Genomic DNA, 19,483 nt, shown 5'->3' on the forward strand with positions numbered 1-19,483 from the left:
TTATTGTTAAAGACAAAAGACCATAAAGTGTCCCCACTCCAACGTTCGATTTTTTTGATTTCATCCAACCTTTAATGTTTGTTTGAATTAAATATTTATAAAAAACCCTTTAAACACTAATTAATTCCACCATTCCTTCCACTCCTCATCGGTCAAGTCTCTTATTACCAAACTACTGTCCTTTATATTCTCACCCCTCAGCAATTTTTTTTCCCTTTTTAGTCGGTCATAAAATAATAAAAGACGTTTGGCACCACGCAAACGGCCCCAAATCACCGTCATGTTCACAATACACTATAGAATCACATACCCTATTTCTTATTACATCAATAAAAATTAAAAAATTTAAAATATTTGTAGAAACATATATTTTTTTTAATTTCATCTTTTAAATAATTTTATTTTTAATATATAAAAATCATTTTTTATTTAATAAAAATAAGTAATTAAATCATGTCACTTTACTTACAAATAATTATCAAATATATTTTTTAACCATACAAAATTATATACATTTTAAATTGAATTAATTTTATACTTTTTAATATTGTTTTTAAAATTATTAGTGTCACATGTGTTCACTTTTTTAGCAATAATAAAAAATGACATAATTTTAATTAAAAAAACTAAATGCAAACTTTTTTTTTTAAATTTTCTTGTAGATAGTTTTTGTTTTTGCAGGTAATATTTTTATTATAAATAGTTATTTTAGTTTAAAAAGGTTAAATTTTAAAAAGATGACTTAAATGGTAAAATTATAAATTGTTACTTATGAAAGTGTAAAACTGGAAAAAATGTATAAAAAAATGTTATATATAATATAATATAGATACATGTTTAAAATTATATTATTTTATTATAATAAAAGTGTAAATATAGATACACAATAATATGTTTTTATCGGTTCACAATAATAAAAAAACTATAGAAAGGGAGTAAAGAATTTTATTAACGTTTTTTTAGCGCTGTAATCTTCTAGAGAAAACGACAAATTTTATTTAAAATGTTTAGTTGTAAACTTACCTTCTCAACTTTAAATATGGCATTGATTTCATTTTAAGATTTCTAATTACAAGAAATGACATTTTTCCTATACAAATCATAGATTTTTAATTTAGTAACATTTTCCTACAAGATAAATAAAATGTTGTATGAATGTTATAGATACAGAATATCTTTTTAAAATATATCATATATTTTCTTTAATAATAAAACGGTCATAATTGGGTGTTATGGAGATCATTGAAGAATAGCAATAGTGCAGTGCAGAGGCACCAAAAGAAAGAGACAAGCCGCAGAGTATTTGAGTTTTGTGGGTCTTTTCTTCTTTTCACTCTCTGAGTTTGTGAGTGAGAGAGAAACCAAACCAAAGGAAGCTTTTTGATTAAGCAAACCCTTTCCTTTTTTTTTTTTTCTCCCTCAAATCTCGCACCCATTACGTTTATAGTTCTATTTCTACTCTCTCTCTCTCAACTGATTCCAGTCTCTCATTGAGGCTTTATTTATTTCCTTTTGTCCGTTGGTACCCTCTTTTCTCCACTCAAACCCTTCTAATCTGTGTGCTCTTGCATATCAGAATGCTGTAGTATCTGGATGATTTTGTTGTAGCACCCGTTGTTTTTGTTTAATCAGAAGCTTATTGTTTTGTGTTAGGCCATTCATTTGGAAGTGCATTCCCTTCCAGGGATTTCTATTTTAGATTTGGCGGTTAGGTCAAGATGTTCACTGAAGGTCTTGACAGAAATGCACTTCGATGGGTCCGAGAGGTAACCATCACTCGACCCTTTTGACTGTTAGTTTTTAAGAGTTTTATTATTTGAGGGTATAACCCACTTGTGGTTTTCTTAACTTGGGTAGTGTATGTAAAGTTGTGGTTTTTGTTTTGTTTTTTTTTTTTTTTTGTTTAATTTTTGTGTTGGTGTTCTGGAACACTTTTCCCACTACATTAGTGTATGTGAAAAATCTGATTTTTTTTTTTTTTTTTTTTTTGTTTGGTTGGTGTTTAGAAGGAAGTTCCAATCTCAAACACTGGATTGAGATCACGCAATGATCCCATCAGTGGGATGAAGAGTGGTGCTGGTAGAGGGTTTGGGCTACCACCCCCAGCAAAATTCAGGAGTGGGCATCTTCCTGCTAATGCAATTCCTGTATCTACAGTTGTGCCGGGTGAGACTGGAGATAGTGCTTCAAATTCTGATAACGATGACAGCATTGAATCGGAGGAAGAAGTTTATGGTGGCAGGTACTCATTGGATTCATCACCACAAGATCGAAGAATTCCCAATGGTGCTGCTAGGAGACTTGGAAACTTCAATCAGAGAGGACCCCGCTATGGGAGTGATTATACATACTCAGAGGTCAGTTCTTCCAGGGAAACACTGGTTGGTAGACCTGGCACTGTGAGGGATCCGGTGATGAGGGGGGTTGCTAATGTGCGGCAGAGTGGCTTCACAGAGGATGATTCATCGGATTCCGCTGCTAGCTCTGAATTCTCTACCACGCAGGTAGGAGGAAGTATCAATGGAGCTCTGCCAAGAAGTAGAACTTATTTGTCTGAAGGGTATGCTTCTAGTGTGCCTTCAAGGATGAATGTGAAAAGTGCTGTAGAGAAGGTATGGAATGGTGGATATGGTATAAACTATTGAAGTGAATGGCTGTAATGTGGCCTACAGTATTCAGTAATACTGAAAATTTTCTTGGTATAATTGCTAATATGATTTTTTTTTATGAAACTTTGGATGGTGACAAAAAGCTTTATTTATAGAACAACAGGCTTTTTATATACTGTTATTTAAGATTTGTATTCGATAAGGCAGATGCTGCATCAATCACTGTTGTTGTATTGGCAATGTGCCTCTTCTTGGTCTCTATTATTTCCTTTTATATTTTCTCATCTTTGAAATGTATTGCTGAAATTAGTCTAACTTCTTGAATTGTGTTACGAAATTCCCAGCATGGAAGAATATCTGATGATGAAGATGATGACATTCCCAGTGCACCCCCATTTTCTGGTTCTACTCAAGATATCAGACAAACACACAAGGAAATCCCCACTTCCAGAGCTCATATTTCTCCAAACAAAGCTGAATCAAGTACTTTGAAATCCGTGTCAGGGGATAAGATAGAAAACCATGTTCAAAGTGGGAGCCCTGATCAATTTGTTAGGTTAGCAAGACATTTGAGTTTTTAACCTTTTCAAAAGTACATGACATCTTAGCTGAACAGTTTATGTGAATGTGTAGCTAACCAATATTATTTGATCTGTTCTATATTTACAGAACTGCTACCGGTTCAGAGGCTGCTACATCTTCAAATTCACACCCACCCCGCCTTCCAACATTTCATGCAAGGTATTTCATCCTCTTTGATTGTGCTCAATACTTTCTCCTTGGGTGTGGCTAATTTCTGTGTAAATTCATTTCAGTGCTCTTGGGCCATGGCATGGAGTGATTGCATATGATGCTTGTGTGCGCCTTTGCCTTCATGCTTGGGCAATGCAGTGTATGGAAGCTCCTATGTTTTTGGAAAATGAATGTGCTCTACTTAGGGATTCATTTGGGTAAGTTAAGATTCTTCCTCCACTTCTCTTTTTCCCTCTTCTGCACTCTTCTGCCCTCTCCTTCCTCTAGTCTTGCTGTATTTAGTTCTGGTAAAGATACTCTGGCTATTTCCTGTTGTGTATGAGTATACACAAATGGTTGTGGGGAATCTAACGAAGGTGTTTATTTTGTCATGCTGACTCTGGCCAAAACATTGAAAAAAAAAACATTATTTTGCTGCAACCATGAAATAAGTAAACATTTTACTTGCATGATTCCATTCAGATGGTGGTTCAGGAATAAGTAGGGATACAACGGGAGACAGTGTCTTTCTTTTCATTAAATAAAACTTTATTTTATGAACCAAGGTCAATGAAAATCATGTGAACACCTTTCTTTTCCAAAGTTTTCTACCACTTCTCTTGGCACTTGGTCTTATTCTTTTTATAAGTCTATAAAAACCATAAATAAGGCTTTTTCTATTGTGTATTTTCCATGAATATACACAAATGGTGCTAAGTCTACATATTACAGTGTATAGTGTCTTGTGGAGAATCTAACACAGGTGTTTATTATGTCATGCTGACTCTGGCCAAAACATTGAATAAAAACGTTATTTTTCTGCAACCATGAAATAAGTAAACATTTTACTTGCATGATTCTCAGGAATAAGTAGGGAGACAACAGGGGACAGTGTCTGTCTTGTCATTAAATATAACTTTATTTTATGAACCAAGGTTGATGAAAATCACGTGAACACCTTTCTTTTCCAAAGCTTTCTACTACTTCTCTTGGCACTTGGTCTCCTATGAAGTGAGTGTGATATATATTTAACCATTCACATGCCTATATTTAACAGTTTTTTTTTTTTTTAATGATTGATCCTTGACTATTATTTTGGTTCCTCTGCTCTTATTGGATTCCTTTTTTGGTATATGTAGATTACGGCAGATACTATTACAATCAGAAGATGAGCTAATGGTGAAGAGCAATGCAGAGCCTTCCAGTGAGGGTATTGCTCCAAAACCCAAAAAACTTATTGGCAAGATGAAGGTGCAAGGTACATTCTCATGTTACCTTTTACTAATAAAATTATTTAACTTATCATCCCAAGAAGAGCATCCTTGTTTAGACATTCTTCACTTTGCAGTTCGTAAAGTCAAAATGGGCTTGGACCCTCCTACTGGCTGTAGCATGTCATCGATAATGACAAACAAAGTTAAAATGGACTCTGTGCGATACCATTTCTCCAATTTGCAATCGTCACTATCTGCTGGATGGCAAGCTCTCAGAAGAATTCGATTTGTTCCACGTGTGCCTGCAAATGGTTCCTTGGCTCGACAAAGCTTGGCATATGTGCATGCTAGTACCCGCTACATACAGCAAGTATCTGGACTCCTGAAGGTTGGCGTAACAACTCTAAGGAATAATTCATCATCATATGAAGTTGTGCAAGGTATGTTAACATGCATTATAATTATTCATTATCTCTATGCATTATGGAAAAAACTGTCTGAAAAAAAATTCGTTCTCAATATTTCTATTGTGACCGAAATATCAGACTTGTTTAACTCTAGGAAGAAATTTGGTCTAATTGAGTTTTGGCTTTCTGTGAAACTAACAGATTTGGCCCCTAGTGTTGTTGTGTGTACTCCTTAGTCCTTGGAATTTTGTAATAGTTGTGTGTACTCCTTATGGTGTCTTTATGTGCATGGTTTTTTTTTTTCTATGCAATTCTTTAAATGAGATAGCACTTAAAACATTTGCAATGTTACTGTATGTAATTGCCTTGATTAATATTTTATTATAGTTGTGATGATTTTTATGAAAGCATTGCATTTAGTCATTTGGTTGTAGTTTAACAAACTCATTGTCATGTGTTACATTTCAATCGTTAGTAGCTTGACACGGTTAAAATTCCATTGTAGCTATAGTGGTTGACATAAAGGTCGGAATAGGATTGAATGGAGTCTACATAAAAGTTGACCAATTCCTACTGCGGTTTGTGAGGTCTCATTGACACTTGTGTCTCTCCCTAAATCTATAACTAGGAAGCCTCCCCTCTCTCTATCTTATATTATTATTACCTGAGAAAAAATTATTGTGCTGTAGTCTAGCTATCAGGTATACTCCCTGGCTTGAACTAACCTTCTCAGTAGTTATAAGATAATACTTTGATCGTACTCCTGTTACAGCTGAGTCAAAAAAAGTATTTCATTTTGTTTTAATATAATCAGTTTTTTCGGAATTTATGGATCTTTGTTGAACTTTTATACTTCCTTGCATGCTTTATTACTTTTGTCTGTGTTTCATGATACTTCAGTTCTAATTGTACCTACTCGATTCTCATTTCACTAATTTGGATTTCACTGGGCTTGTTTAATGTTATTTATTTTTCTACCTATGCATGTGATCAGAGACATACTCATGTTTCTTAAGGCTGAAAAGCATAGTTGAAGATGATGCAGTAAGGTTGCAGCCGGGATCTAGTGAAGTCCATATGTTGTAAGTTTTTCTTGTTTGTCTTTTTGTCTTTTCAATTTTTATGATTGTTACCTCTTGAATAGTTTTCTGAATACTTGTACAGTTTTCCAGATAGCCTTGGAGATGATTTACTTGTTGAAGTTCAAGATTCCAAGGGAAAGCATTTTGGTCGTGTTCTTGTCCAAGTGGCTACTATAGCTGATGATCCGGTAATATTGTACGGTGTTTGTCTCTGAGTGTTATTATTGCCTGTCTTGAGTGATGATCATATGATGGAATTTATGTTCAACTGAAACAGGCTGACAAATTACGCTGGTGGCCTATTTATCGCGAACCTGACCATGAGCTTGTGGGCAAGTTACAACTTTATATAAATTACTCAACAAGTGCAGATGATAATAGTCATCTTAAGGTTAGTTACTGTGAACAACGAGCAAGTGTTTTTGGACATAAAGCTGTAACAGAGCTTCAAATCCTGTAATCTGTACTTTCTTAAATCATAGTCAAGCTATCATGGCAGCATAAAAGAGCCAGGATTCTTGGAACTGAAAAATGATTTGGAATAGAAAACATAATCATACCTCGTGGTAATTCCCAGGGCTTACCACACAGATGTTTGAAGTTACTTTCACATCCATGATATGATGTCTAGGACTGAATTTGTTTTTTGGTTGCCAAAATACAGTACAATTTGATTATGTATTTTTTTTTTCATGTTAAACTGTATTTACATTCATTTGTCTGACATATCATTTGCATGATTTTGGTCAGATGCAGATTAAAGGCCTGTTTAGCTCAAGAAACTTTTATTGTTTTCCAATTATAAGTATGCCACATTATTTGTATGTATGCCATGATATGTAGCTATTAGACATACTTTTGTTTTTTGTTTTGAATGAACTGTATACGAATGCTGGTCCCTGAAAACAATGAAAACTGCAAACATTTCTCAAACAATGCGGGGGGCCAATATTTCAAGTCACAGGAAGGTGCCCCCGTCAGCCAACCCCCTTTATTTTGTTGTGTGTGCAGAAAATTAGAAAGAAACTAAGATATAATTATTCCGACAGAAGGGAATAAAAATTTTGTGTGCTTTATGTTGGAGTAGTCACATGTTTAATTATTTGTTCTTATATTTTCTTGAGTATTCTAATATAATGTGCCTCGCGTGTTCACATTTTATTATTTTTTGTGATACCAGTATGGTTCTGTAGCAGAGACAGTTGCCTATGACTTAGTTATGGAAGTTGCAATGAAAATTCAGGGCTTTCAGCAGAGGAACCTAATGTTGCATGGTCCATGGAAATGGCTTTTGACTGAGTTTGCATCCTATTATGGAGTATCTGAGATATATACCAAGTTGAGGTAATGTAAAGTTGATCTGCAATTGCTATAAATGATTTGATTTCTTTAATATGTAGTTTCACACTTTTTTCATTTTATTATAATAAGGTGTTCACAAAATTCTTTTTAAATAGATATCTATCTTATGTCATGGATGTGGCGACACCTACAGCAGACTGCCTCAACTTGGTGTGTAATCTACTAGCACCTGTTATCATGAAGGGCAATGGCAAGACTTCTTTGAGTCACCAGGAGGTATCTTTGACATTTAATTATTATGCTTGTCATATAACTTCAACTAGCCACTTCAATGTTTTAGATGTAGTCAATATACCTGAACTGATTGTTTTGTTAGCATTTGTTTACTATCAAATTCATTGATTTTTTGTCTGTCTAACATAGTGTTATTATTGTTCATCTCCAGAACCGAATACTAGGAGAGACCAAGGATCAAATTGAACATATACTAACTCTTGTTTTTGAGAACTACAAATCACTGGATGAATCTTCTTTCTCGGGCATCATAGAGGTTTTCAAATCAGCAACTGGCCATGCAGCGCCTGCATTGGAACCTGCTGTTAAACTTTACAAGCTTCTTCATGATATCTTATCTCCTGAGGCTCAAACTGCATTTTGTCACTATTTCCAGGTTAGATATAATTTATATTTTATGACAACAATCGCTAATTGTATACTCATGACATTGCAATTTAATTGACAAATTGGTATCTTGCTAGGTTGCCGCAAAGAAGAGGTCCAAGAGGCACCTGAGTGAAACAGATGAATATATTGCACAAAATAATGAAAGCAGTTTGATGGATGGCATAGCTATGTCTACTGCTTACCAGAAGATGAAAACCCTATGTATAAATCTTAGAAATGAGATTTATACGGATATCCAGATTCATAATCAAAATATACTTCCTAGGTATTATTTGTTTGAAGGACTCCATTTTTTTTTTCTAGAACTTTGATGTAGGTTATGTGTATCATATCTCATCTTTAATTTTGCTTACATGCAAATAAATATGTGCTGTGTTATGTGCATCTCTTCTAATCTTGAAACGCTACTAAATGTAGATAGACTTTCTGTTCTTCTATTTAATTGATGGTTACACAGTGGGATGTCTACTTTTTCAGGGCTACCTTAATGGAAATTTATAATGAAATTGCTATTAACTAGTGTTATTAGCTTATAGAATGGTAATATATCAGTATTGGGTACTATATAGCAGTATATTATTACTCCTTACCAAGTCCAATGAGTTGTACAAAAGTCCTCAGCAAAACTATTGAAGGGACTAACTGATTTTATTGTTCCCATTTTTAACCATGATATTTTTTCTTCATCCTTATCAGGACTAAATGCTGTACATTTTAAGTTCCAAAAAATTAGACCTGGTGTTAAAGCTTATAGTAAATGAATAAGTTACAGCCAAACTATGAAACGAACATGTAATTTACATATTGTAAACAAAAATGTTGCGTTTTGTCTTTAACTGCAACTGTTATCTTGAGTCTGTATTCACATGTGACAACATCCCTTTCTTCTACAATGATTACTTTTGTTTTGAGCTTGACTCAGACATTAAATTCAATCACATTATTAGATCCATTTCAAATTTCATCTTCCTTAGTTTTAAAGTATTATTGTGTTAGTTTATCAGATTGCTATTGTATGTTAAAGGTTCTAATGTAGCTGGTTCAATATTTTCACAGCTTTGTGGACCTGCCAAATCTTTCTGCTTCCATATACAGCACAGAGCTTTGCAATAGATTGCGAGCATTCCTCATATCTTGTCCACCATCAGGGCCATCATCACCTGTAGCAGAACTTGTTATTGCAACATCAGATTTTCAGAGAGACCTTGTAAGCTGGGGTATTGGGTAAGTGTTGTTATGCTTTAGTTGGAGACACTAAGTATGCCCTGACTTTTTAGTCAAAGAATGAATCCCTTCTACTACACAGATCTAACTTGTTTTATTTCCTTAGTTCCATCAAAGGTGGGGTAGACGCAAAAGAGCTATTCCATTTGTATATTCTTGTTTGGATACAAGATAAACGTCTATCTCTGCTGGAGTCATGCAAATTAGACAAGGTACTTACATTTAAGATATAGTATTAATATTGTCATATTTCATTGTCTTCAGGAAGATATTCCCTTTAGGTTAACTAGGTCTCAAGTAATCTTTTGATTGTCTTCAGGACTTAATTATAAACCCTAAAATTAATTTTACCTTAACCACTACATTTCTTCTGCAGTAAATTGTTGTGACAACAGGGTTTATAATCTAAATGCATTGCTGTTGCAGGTGAAATGGTCTGGAGTTAGAACACAGCATTCTACTACTCCCTTTGTTGATGACATGTATGAGCGGCTGAAGGAGACATTGACAGACTATGAGGTCATCATTTGCCGATGGCCAGAATATACCTTGGTTCTAGAGAATGTATGTATGCCAATTCTTGTTATTTCTTTCCCCTTTTTACCCATAAACTTTTGATACTATCCATTTCCCTTTTCATCTCTTCCACAAACAAATACCTATCCTTGAGATTTTTCTTTCTTTCAATTATTTCCTATATTAAAAAGGCCATTTTAGAACAGGAGTTTTTATTCCTTGGCTCTAAGTCTGTTATTGTATTTGATGGCCAAAATTTTGAAGACAGTTTGATTAATTTTTTGAAAAAAAATTTGGCAACAGGCCATAGCTGATATTGAGAAGGCCATTGTGGAAGCATTAGACAAACAATATGCAGATGTATTATCTCCTCTCAAAGAAAGCATGGCTCCTAAGAAATTCGGGCTTAAATATGTCCAAAAGCTTGCCAAACGAAATACATGTGCCTATGTGGTTCCTGATGAGGTGAGTTTAATTTCTGGAAAAACTGTTTTTCGTGTCTTTGATACTTTATTTAAAATTTCTTTACTTTTTCCAGCTCGGAGTTCTTTTGAATTCCTTGAAGAGAATGCTCGACATCCTGCGTCCCAGGGTTGAATCCCAGTTCAAGACATGGGGTTCTTGCTTGCCAAATGTTGGAAATACAACACCTGGTGAGAGACTTAGTGAGGTGACAGTGATGCTGAGAGCAAAGTTCAGGAACTACGTGCAAGCTATTGTGGAGAAACTAGCTGAAAATGTTAGTAGTCTTTTGAAAGAAAATTTATGGTTCTTGTTAACATAATACTTGACTTGTGTAGGTAGAGCATTACTGCAGTCACGATATTTAAGCACATATCAATAAATTTCAAATTGTCTAAATCTCATTTTTTCGGCTTTATAATGGAGTAAATACTGAGCAGATATTTATAAATGGAAAAATTGATTAACTTGCCTGTGAAGTTATTTTTTTCTTCATATTAGTATCAATTTCTTGTTCACATTTTAGAATAGTGTTAATAATCAAGTATTCAAGTATATCCTAATAGCTTTTTCCTTGTCGTTTCAGACAAAATTACAGAATACCACAAAATTAAAAAAGATTCTTCAAGAATCGAAAGAAACTGTGGTGGAGTCTGATCTAAGAAGTAGAATGCAACCATTGAAAGATCAGTTGGCTAGTACCATAAGTCACCTTCACAGTGTCTTTGAGACTCATGTTTTCATTGCCATCTGTAGAGGTTTTTGGGATCGTATGGGACAGGTCAGTTCACTTTCATCTGGAATCTGTTACCTTGCCTTTGAGCATCTTAGATTTGAGACAAATATTAATTGCATCATATCTCGGTATATTTCTGATTTAACAGGAAATTTTAAGTTTCTTGGAGAACAGAAAAGAGAATAGATCGTGGTACAAAGGCTCAAGGGTCGCTGTATCTGTGAGTAACTACTTAACAGCTTAACAGTCTGTCTCTGTTGTATAGTTATAAAGGTCTCAAAGAATATTGCTCTAGATTGATTGCTTTATAGTGAAGGAAAACGGTCGATTGACACCATTTGACACTTATGTAGAATTTGACACTTATGTAGAGATTAAAGGGTCATAAAAAAAAAAAAAAAACTTTTGGATTTGTTAAGAATAAGAGAAAGTTAGAAGTAGTAAAGGGTAGTAGTGTCAAATGGGGCTAAAAAAAATTTGACTGTCAAAATACCATTGTCTATAGTGAAAATGCCAGAAAGGCATTCATTCCTTGTATTGTTTCTATATGCTGTGTACTTTAGGTTATGATTTGTGACCTGAAGTAATATTGTGCAGATTCTGGATGATACGTTTGCTTCACACATACAGCAGCTTCTAGGAAATGCATTGCATGAGAAAGACCTGGAGCCACCTAGATCCATCATGGAAGTTCGTTCCATGCTATGCAAGGATGCTCCCAATCACAAGGACAACACATTTTACTATTAGGCCAATTCTACATGTAAATATGAAGAGAGGCATACATGGGGGTCACCAATTTTGTAGTAGGAGCAAGCAACTCAACTGCTCCCAGAAAGATCAATGTGCTTTTCAATGAGGAATAGTGATTTTTTCTATACATGGTATATATACAGTAAATTACTCATTGTAATACTTGGTAGCAGTAGTAGGAATAATATATAAATTTATTAGTTTTTTACATTCTATTAATCAGACCTTGGTCTCTTGATTAACTAGCACTGACATCATTAGTATTCTGTTTATTTATACTAAATATATGCACTAACAGATTAAAAGTTCTTCCACTGTTAATTGATTATGATAAAAGTGTTGATTTTTATAATATTTTTTAGAACATATGGGATAATTTTTTATTGATTAGCAGTGTAAAATTTTACACATTAACAGTGTATACCTATTAAAACTGAATCATTGTTTTGGTAGTTTCGATATTCCTGGCTTTATAAAAGGTAACTTGATTACTAGGTCTGATTAGTTTCGAGCTCGTTCAAATGAGCAGATCCTGGTAACTGATTATCACCTTTGGTTATTAGATGCTTTTTTAAATTAATCACATGGTTTAGCTCCTGCTCATTGATAACTCTGGAATTCCAAGCAATGTAGTAGAAATTTTTTAAGCTGACATGTTACTGTGACAGGAACCTTGACATTTGATGTCACCATTTGTTTTTACCTGATGTCATTTTCTAGGGGGTTTGCTTGGATATCGTAATTTGTACTTTTTTTTTGGTAATTTGATCTCTTAAATTTGATTCAAGGCCTTTATTTACGTATTCTCTCTATGGAACAGCCTCGGGTGTGCATTAATTTTCATATCCTTTTTCTGGTCTTTTAATTTTTTTAGTCAGTTTTTATTGTCCAGACATTTTAAATGATTGTATGATGAGTATAGGTGAAAGTCAGAGCTGGCTTGGTGGGTTCAATTTGCAAGAAGTCTTCTTAGTTAAATAGATCAGTCATAGGTATTTAATTTCTCTATCATTAACGTAATTTTGATTCTTGTTTCTGGAAATGGTATTGATATTGTTAATATTAATATTGTTTCCACAGAAACACCCTCTAATATCTTAGGCGATCTCATTTGATTTTATTTTCATTATATGTTCTTGTTAAACATCATTTAAATTTAATCAACCATACCTAAATTTTAATTGTCAACATATCATATCAAATTAAAAAATGAACGACTTTATTATTTCAATCAAACTTGAATTATGGCCGGAATCTGAGTTAGGTACAGCTGGAGAAAGCAAGGATATGTTTCATGTGTTCAGGGCCAAGTTGTGAATAAGAATTTGAATAGCACTCGGGACATTTGAATAAAGATATTTACATGATCAAACTACATTAAGATCAATTGAACTTCGGTGCAGAGGGAGTGTACCAAACCAAGCTTAATTGCAGCACAAGCAAATACACAACAGTCAATTTACTACAGTTCAACTTTTCTTCAAGCTGCATCGGCAGATCACAGTAGCTTTGATATAACTTGGCAAGAAGTCCAAAATGCTTTAGTGGCAATCCTTGCAACAACAGGATTTTGATATATCCTGTCAAGAGAAAAAGTGAAAGATATCAATAAAAATTAAACAATGATCTCAGAAGAGGGTAAAAGAGTCACACTAATTTTTCTGCACTTTACTAAATATAAAAACAAATTGACAACAGTTTAAACCCAGAATCAGTGTCCCACATAAGTTATCAATGAAGTTATACTAACAGGAAGTAACCAACTGCATAGATAAACATGTTACATGGTACATCAACTAGGTTGGACATTAATGAGTTCCTTAACATTTACTGAGAAGAGCAGGGTGTTTGGTAAAAAGCCATTACCCAATGGCTGTAGCTCCCCATGATGCAACATTATAAACAACTTTGCTCCCATCCCATGCCTTTCGAAGCTTTCCCTTTTTCTTTTGCACGGAAAATGTCTTGCTAAGAGCTATAAAAACACGTCAAAAAAGTCATAAATGATAAATTCTTTCCCATTCCTTTATCTAGGTAATACTTGGCTAAAGTAGAGTACAAAACTTTATCTAGAATGAGTAAGGTAGCCAAGGAGATGCTTCTACTTTCTTCCCCATTTTCCACTCAAGCGTATGGAGTTGTGGACAAAACAAGAAATAAGACCATATATTATGGAGGAAGCAACCAAACTCACCATCCTGGAGTTGATTTGGGGTTAAATCCTGCAAAAGGCAAAATACTCAATCAGAGATAATTGAAGTGCTCAAATTGCAATTTAAATTATGAATCACCGAACTAAATATTTGAACTGTAAATCGTAAATCCGACCAAATTTAAAATACGGGGACAAAAAGAAATAGGTTGAACTTTATCATACTATAGTGCTCAATGTAATAGTTTTGAAAGAAAAAATTTCCATAAAAACAGATATTGAACATCAAAGCCAGAGACAAAAGGAAAACAATATTAATGCAATACTCATTTGCAAACTATTTTCTGATATTCAAACTTCGCCAGATATAAATTGGACATCTTCCTATAGAAAATAAGCTTTAGAAACTTAAACTTCACTATAAACCATGGAAGGAAAAACATTTTAATGCACCAAATAGTCATGTTCGCTTAAACAGCATTGCAGTAAACATACAAGACAACTTTACAAATGGTTGAGGAACAATCCCCACAACCTTTCAGGTAACATACAAGTACTTTTTTCTGTTTCTGGAATTTGCATCCTAACTGAGAAGCATATGCAGTGTCTGTTACATAGGCATATACAAGAACTCAGAAGGTGCTTTTAAGTCAACAGATTTAGACTTTCAGATTTTTCAGATTATAGCAGTTAAGAGTGACACAATTAAGAGTAACTTATACCTAGGCCCTAAATTGATGGGTACGGTAGAGAGTCTGAGATAACAAAAGACTACACTGATAACAAACCTTGGTTTGCTTGAGGGACAACAAATATGCAGCCATGAAGCATGCTATTCCTTCCACTATATCTTCTTGTTTAACAAGGACATAATCTTCTTGGTCTGAGTTCGCCTCTTCACCTTCCCAAAGATCATTTTCGTTAACAAAATCCCAAGAACCACCTTCTTCTGTCAAAACCAAGCTTTTTTCATTAGCATTCTAAAAGTAAAGACCCAAACAAAAAAAGAACATTTGCACGAGTCGGTACCAACTACACTGAGAGAAACTGATGCTTGTGCATGCTCCAACTTTTCAAGGAAGTCAGGACATTCAACTCTAGATTTGATTAGGTCACACAACTGCATGGAGCACACAACATTCCAAGCTATCAAGTTAAATCTCAAACAAAATATCAAATATCCTTCTTAACAAATCGTCAATGCATAATACACATAGCATCAACTACAATATACAAGCACAGCACTAACAATAATTACATCTAGAAGAAGTACTTGTTCCACATAAAAAGGCTACCGTCAAACAGACACAAAAACACCTTTGTTGTAAATGGTTGTTTGCATTAGCACAACAAAATAGGACAGTTGTGTGTTTGGAAACAGTTGACACCAACTTAAACCCCACATTAGCTTCGATCCAACACTTATCTTGCCAATCCTTTTTGCGCTTTGGAAAATACCAACGAACATTTTTTTTTTTGCCTTTAAAACGGTAATCAAAACACGCTATTAGACAGTCGTTTTACACTGTTCTTCAACCAGAATTGGAATTTCGCTTATTGACCAATGTCGACCTTCAATGCAAACTTTTATTACGCTGATTATTAGGGTAAATCTTCAATCTTGATACGAAACGGCATAAAAGGTATCTAAAAAGTGCATCTAAGTTTTACAAAGAAAAAAAAAAGAAAAAGAAGCTTTATCACTTCAAAAATTCAAAGTAATCGTTTATCAAAGAAGCCCTCATTTTTTCTCTAACACGGGACTGAGAAGCCTTTTGTTATTCATCACATAAATCATACATAAAAAGGCAAGTTTTCCTCGCTCGAAACGCACAATGCGAACAAATAACATAGAAAATCCCAAAAACGCTTACCCTAACGGATAGAAATTTCAAGTATCTAAGTTGGAAGAGAAAAAAGAGAGTAATTGCCTGATCGGTTTCTGGATCGGGGGGCGTGGAAGGATGCGATTCGTCAGAGTCTTCTTCTTCTTCCTCCTCTTCTTGTTCTTGCTGTTGTCCATCGGAAGCATTGATGAGTTCAAGGGCTCTCTGACACTGTTCCAGCATGGCCTCAAGGGTTTTCCGCTTCACCCGAACCGGGTTCGGGTTCGGATCGGAGACCCCAACCTCCATTCCGGTTCGGAAAGGGGAACGGGTTGGTGTTTGTGCGTTGACGACGGTGGCGAGAGGAGAGAGAAGAGAGTTATTGGTGGCGGCGTGGAAGACACGTGACTTTTTGTTTTCTTAATTTTAGCAATTTTGAATTTCAATGTTAATTTTGCGGACGAGGTTGTCGGTTGTGTTTTCGAGGACGAAGGAAAGAAGAACAGAAACAAACAACAGCAGCGTCAGGATTGTGCTGCTCCCAATGCAATTCATAGGCTTTCTTTCTGTTTTTTTTTTTCTTTTGCAAAATTTGCAGGGTCCTCTTTTTTTCTCCAATGAAATTCATTTTAGAAGCATAATTAAAAAAACAACTAATTTTTTTTAGGAGAATTATGAACAAAATATTTACTAAATAAATTGAAATTATATCTGAAATATTATTTATTTTTGAAAAGAATGTCTAGTGTATCAAAATGAATTATTGAAAATTATAAAACTTTCTAATTCTTACATATGAGGTCTACTAGCTAGACATGGAACGAATATCCAGAAGATTATATGACATTAAAGTTGATGAAGAAAATATATGAATGACATTAATTATGTAAAGAACAAGTACGAGGTATAATAAATTATATCTGAACATCGAACAAAGATTATATATGAATGAGATTACAATTAGATTATTATATAAGTTTCAATAAAGAACAATAAAAGGATTGAGATATTGATATATTGGTGAAATTATTATAATTGATTTATTTAAATATAATAATAAAAGTATCAATTGATATTTCGTAGATATTTAATAGTAGTAGTACGTAGTTACATAAGTTCATAATCTAAAAATTCAAATAACTTTTAGTAAACTGACACTATGAGCAATTTGATTGTGTTATTTATTTATTTTTTATAATGTAAGATTTTGAGCACATAAAGAGCAAAACACGTTTACTTTAATTTGGACCTTATTATTAGTGAAGACATTTGTAAATTTATATCATAAAAGTTTGACTTGTTGTTCCACAATTTGAAACAACCAAAACAAATGGGCGAAGTTGGTTTTCCATCCCAATCTCCGTAATTATTGCAACCAAGAAGAAATATTATTCATGACAAGACCAATTGACTAGCATGGTGAAGAAAATTTTGGACTATTTCTCCCATAACTTACAGCCACAAGGGAAGAAAATATTATTTTTTGACCTTGCTTAAAGCTTAACATGCAAGTCAGACCTTATTTAAATAGATACAACCTCAGCTTTACTTGTTTAATGTATAATTTTTAATGTTTAAGAACTGCTAATTAATTATATGAATTATATATATAATATCTATTAAGGTGACTACTTCTTTTGCATGTGCTACAAAAAGGGTTCTAATGAGTTAATTTGTGAAATTCGTATCATTCTTTATCCTTAGAGTTTTGTATGAATAGTTACATAGATATACTAAGTTATACAATTCAGAAAAAGCTTTTAAAGATATAGAGGACAAAAGGTGATGAATGACTTGACAATTAGTTCAGCATGTTAGATCTTACAATTCATTTCACTTGATTTTATGAAGTTGTTTGATGAATACATTATTACGAAATAATGTATTTTGTATGAATAGTTACATAGATATACTGAGTTATGATCTAGTTAACATAAGTGAAATTATTTCATTTTATTTTATGAAATTGTTTAATAATGAATACATTATTACGAGATTGTTTTGTGGATATTACTCCAAAACTATAACATTTGAATATAAAAAAATTTCTCTAAGGAAATGTGGAAAGCGAGTTTATTGTGGGTCTGGAGTGCATTGTCCATAAAAGTCTAATGGTGTGTTTGGATATAGTATTTTAATGAAGCAATTCATTTTTTTTTTTTGAAGAATTTAGATTTCTTTGTAATGAAATGTTTTGTTTGGACAAAGAAATTAAAAAACATTTAAAATGCAAGCATTTTTTTGAAGTATTTCAATTAGTTAAATTAGTAGAAATTCAAATACCCTCAAAATAGGTAGAATTTGAAATTCTTCTCACTCAACTTCATACTCTGAACTCTTTGGTAGAGTTCTTAATTTGACCTAGTCTGTAGACAAACTCGATGAGCCAAACAAGCCAGGTGAGCCTGACAACCCAAATGGATCGAGCTAGCCCAATCACACAAATAGGTTGGGCGAGCTTGACGACCCAAACAAGTCGGGTAGGCCTAACGATGCACACGGGCCAAGCGGGCCTAACAACACAAACGAGTCGGGTTGGCCCGACGAACCAAACAGGAACGACGACCCAAACAGGTCAGACGGGTCCGACTAGCCTGACGATCCAGATGGGCCCTATTGGCCCAACAACCTAACCAGGTCGGACTGACCCATCAACACAAACTGGTCGAACGAGTCCATTGCACAAACGGACCCAACGACCTAGATGGGCCGGGTGGGCCCAATGACCTAGAGGGACCAAGCGGGCCAATGACCTAGACGGGTTGGGCTGGTCAGACTTGTTAAGATCATCGGGTCAGCCCAACGTCTAGGTTTCTCGACTGGTCCGACCCGTATAGGTCATCAGATTATACCAGCCTGACTGGGTAGTCGGGTCGTCGAGTTCGTTTCCAAATTTATCCTGAACTCAAAACATAATTAAGTCTAAAATAAATATTGTTAAAATGAAATTTTATTTTACAAGACATTCAAATGTTTTATCCAAACAAGAAATTGAAATGTAAGGTATTTTAATTTCTTTATCCAAACAATTTATTTTGAAAATGAAGGGAATTTAATTACAGACAATTCAAACAGTGGCGGAACTTGACCAAAAATTTTAGGGGGGGCCAAATTATATTTATTATATATAAATTATTATTTTTTAATTAAAAAATTAATTTCTTTTAATTTAAAAAATAATTAATTTACATCATTCTTTTATTCAAAATAAGCACTCATGAAAGAGTAACATAAAGTTTATCATCAACAATAATATATTAAAAAAAAAAACAAAAGTTACCTTTATTTAGAGTGCTCCTTTACGCTTTTTCAATGACTTAAAATTTTCAATAATTGAATCAGAGCTGAAGTTAGTTGCAATATCCCTTTCAATATAGATTATCACAGTGCTTGCTAAAAATTTAGCCTCCATCTTATTTCTCAACTTGTTCTTGATTATTTTCATTGCAGAAAAAGATCTTTCAGTTGTAGCCAAACATGTACATAACTCTTGCATTGTTGATAAATTCTTCAAATTTGAATCTTGACGAGCATCAATAATGAAATGTTGAAGTTGAAAATTCAAATTAATCTTCTCTTGCTCATTGAAATCCATGGGATAATATTTTTCCACAAGAGTGCAAATTTTATCAATATTAAAAGCTTTATAAGCATCCTTAGGATCCAAAGCAGAGCTTAGAATTAATAACTCCATTGCTTGGTCATTAAATCTACAATTAGAGTTAAGGAACATTTTGGACCGAACAATTTCATTTTTTGAGTAAGTTCATCTTACTCAAAAGAA

General features: G+C 33.8%; 2 protein-coding genes across 3 annotated transcripts; one reads left to right on the top strand and one right to left on the bottom strand.

Moving 5' to 3' along the window:
• Nucleotides 1-1,318: 1,318 nt before the first annotated feature.
• Nucleotides 1,319-12,070, top strand: LOC114194307. Its single transcript, XM_028084437.1, has 22 exons — nucleotides 1,319-1,766; nucleotides 2,007-2,612; nucleotides 2,954-3,165; nucleotides 3,279-3,350; nucleotides 3,425-3,559; nucleotides 4,481-4,599; nucleotides 4,690-4,995; nucleotides 5,957-6,044; nucleotides 6,127-6,232; nucleotides 6,322-6,435; nucleotides 7,225-7,388; nucleotides 7,502-7,622; nucleotides 7,792-8,016; nucleotides 8,105-8,295; nucleotides 9,087-9,254; nucleotides 9,361-9,466; nucleotides 9,681-9,818; nucleotides 10,074-10,235; nucleotides 10,309-10,509; nucleotides 10,819-11,013; nucleotides 11,117-11,188; nucleotides 11,566-12,070. The coding sequence occupies exons 1-22, from the start codon at nucleotides 1,719-1,721 to the stop codon at nucleotides 11,716-11,718; spliced, it is 3,702 nt and encodes a 1,233-aa protein (XP_027940238.1). The 5' UTR covers nucleotides 1,319-1,718; the 3' UTR covers nucleotides 11,719-12,070.
• Nucleotides 12,071-12,918: 848 nt separating this feature from the next.
• Nucleotides 12,919-16,236, bottom strand: LOC114193178. Of its 2 annotated transcripts, XM_028082892.1 has the most exons (6): nucleotides 15,805-16,234; nucleotides 14,903-14,993; nucleotides 14,662-14,822; nucleotides 13,916-13,943; nucleotides 13,588-13,696; nucleotides 12,924-13,301 (listed from the first exon to the last, which is right to left on the bottom strand). In XM_028082892.1, the coding sequence occupies exons 1-6, from the start codon at nucleotides 16,006-16,008 to the stop codon at nucleotides 13,220-13,222; spliced, it is 675 nt and encodes a 224-aa protein (XP_027938693.1). In that variant the 5' UTR covers nucleotides 16,009-16,234; the 3' UTR covers nucleotides 12,924-13,219. The 2 variants fall into 2 exon arrangements, with proteins under 2 accessions (XP_027938692.1, XP_027938693.1); XM_028082891.1 differs by lacking the exon at nucleotides 13,588-13,696 and having other exon boundaries at nucleotides 12,919-13,301; nucleotides 15,805-16,236.
• Nucleotides 16,237-19,483: the final 3,247 nt, after the last annotated feature.

The sequence above is a fragment of the Vigna unguiculata genome, chromosome 8 (assembly GCF_004118075.2).
Source record: "Vigna unguiculata cultivar IT97K-499-35 chromosome 8, ASM411807v1, whole genome shotgun sequence".
Classification (NCBI taxonomy): Eukaryota; Viridiplantae; Streptophyta; class Magnoliopsida; order Fabales; family Fabaceae; genus Vigna; species Vigna unguiculata.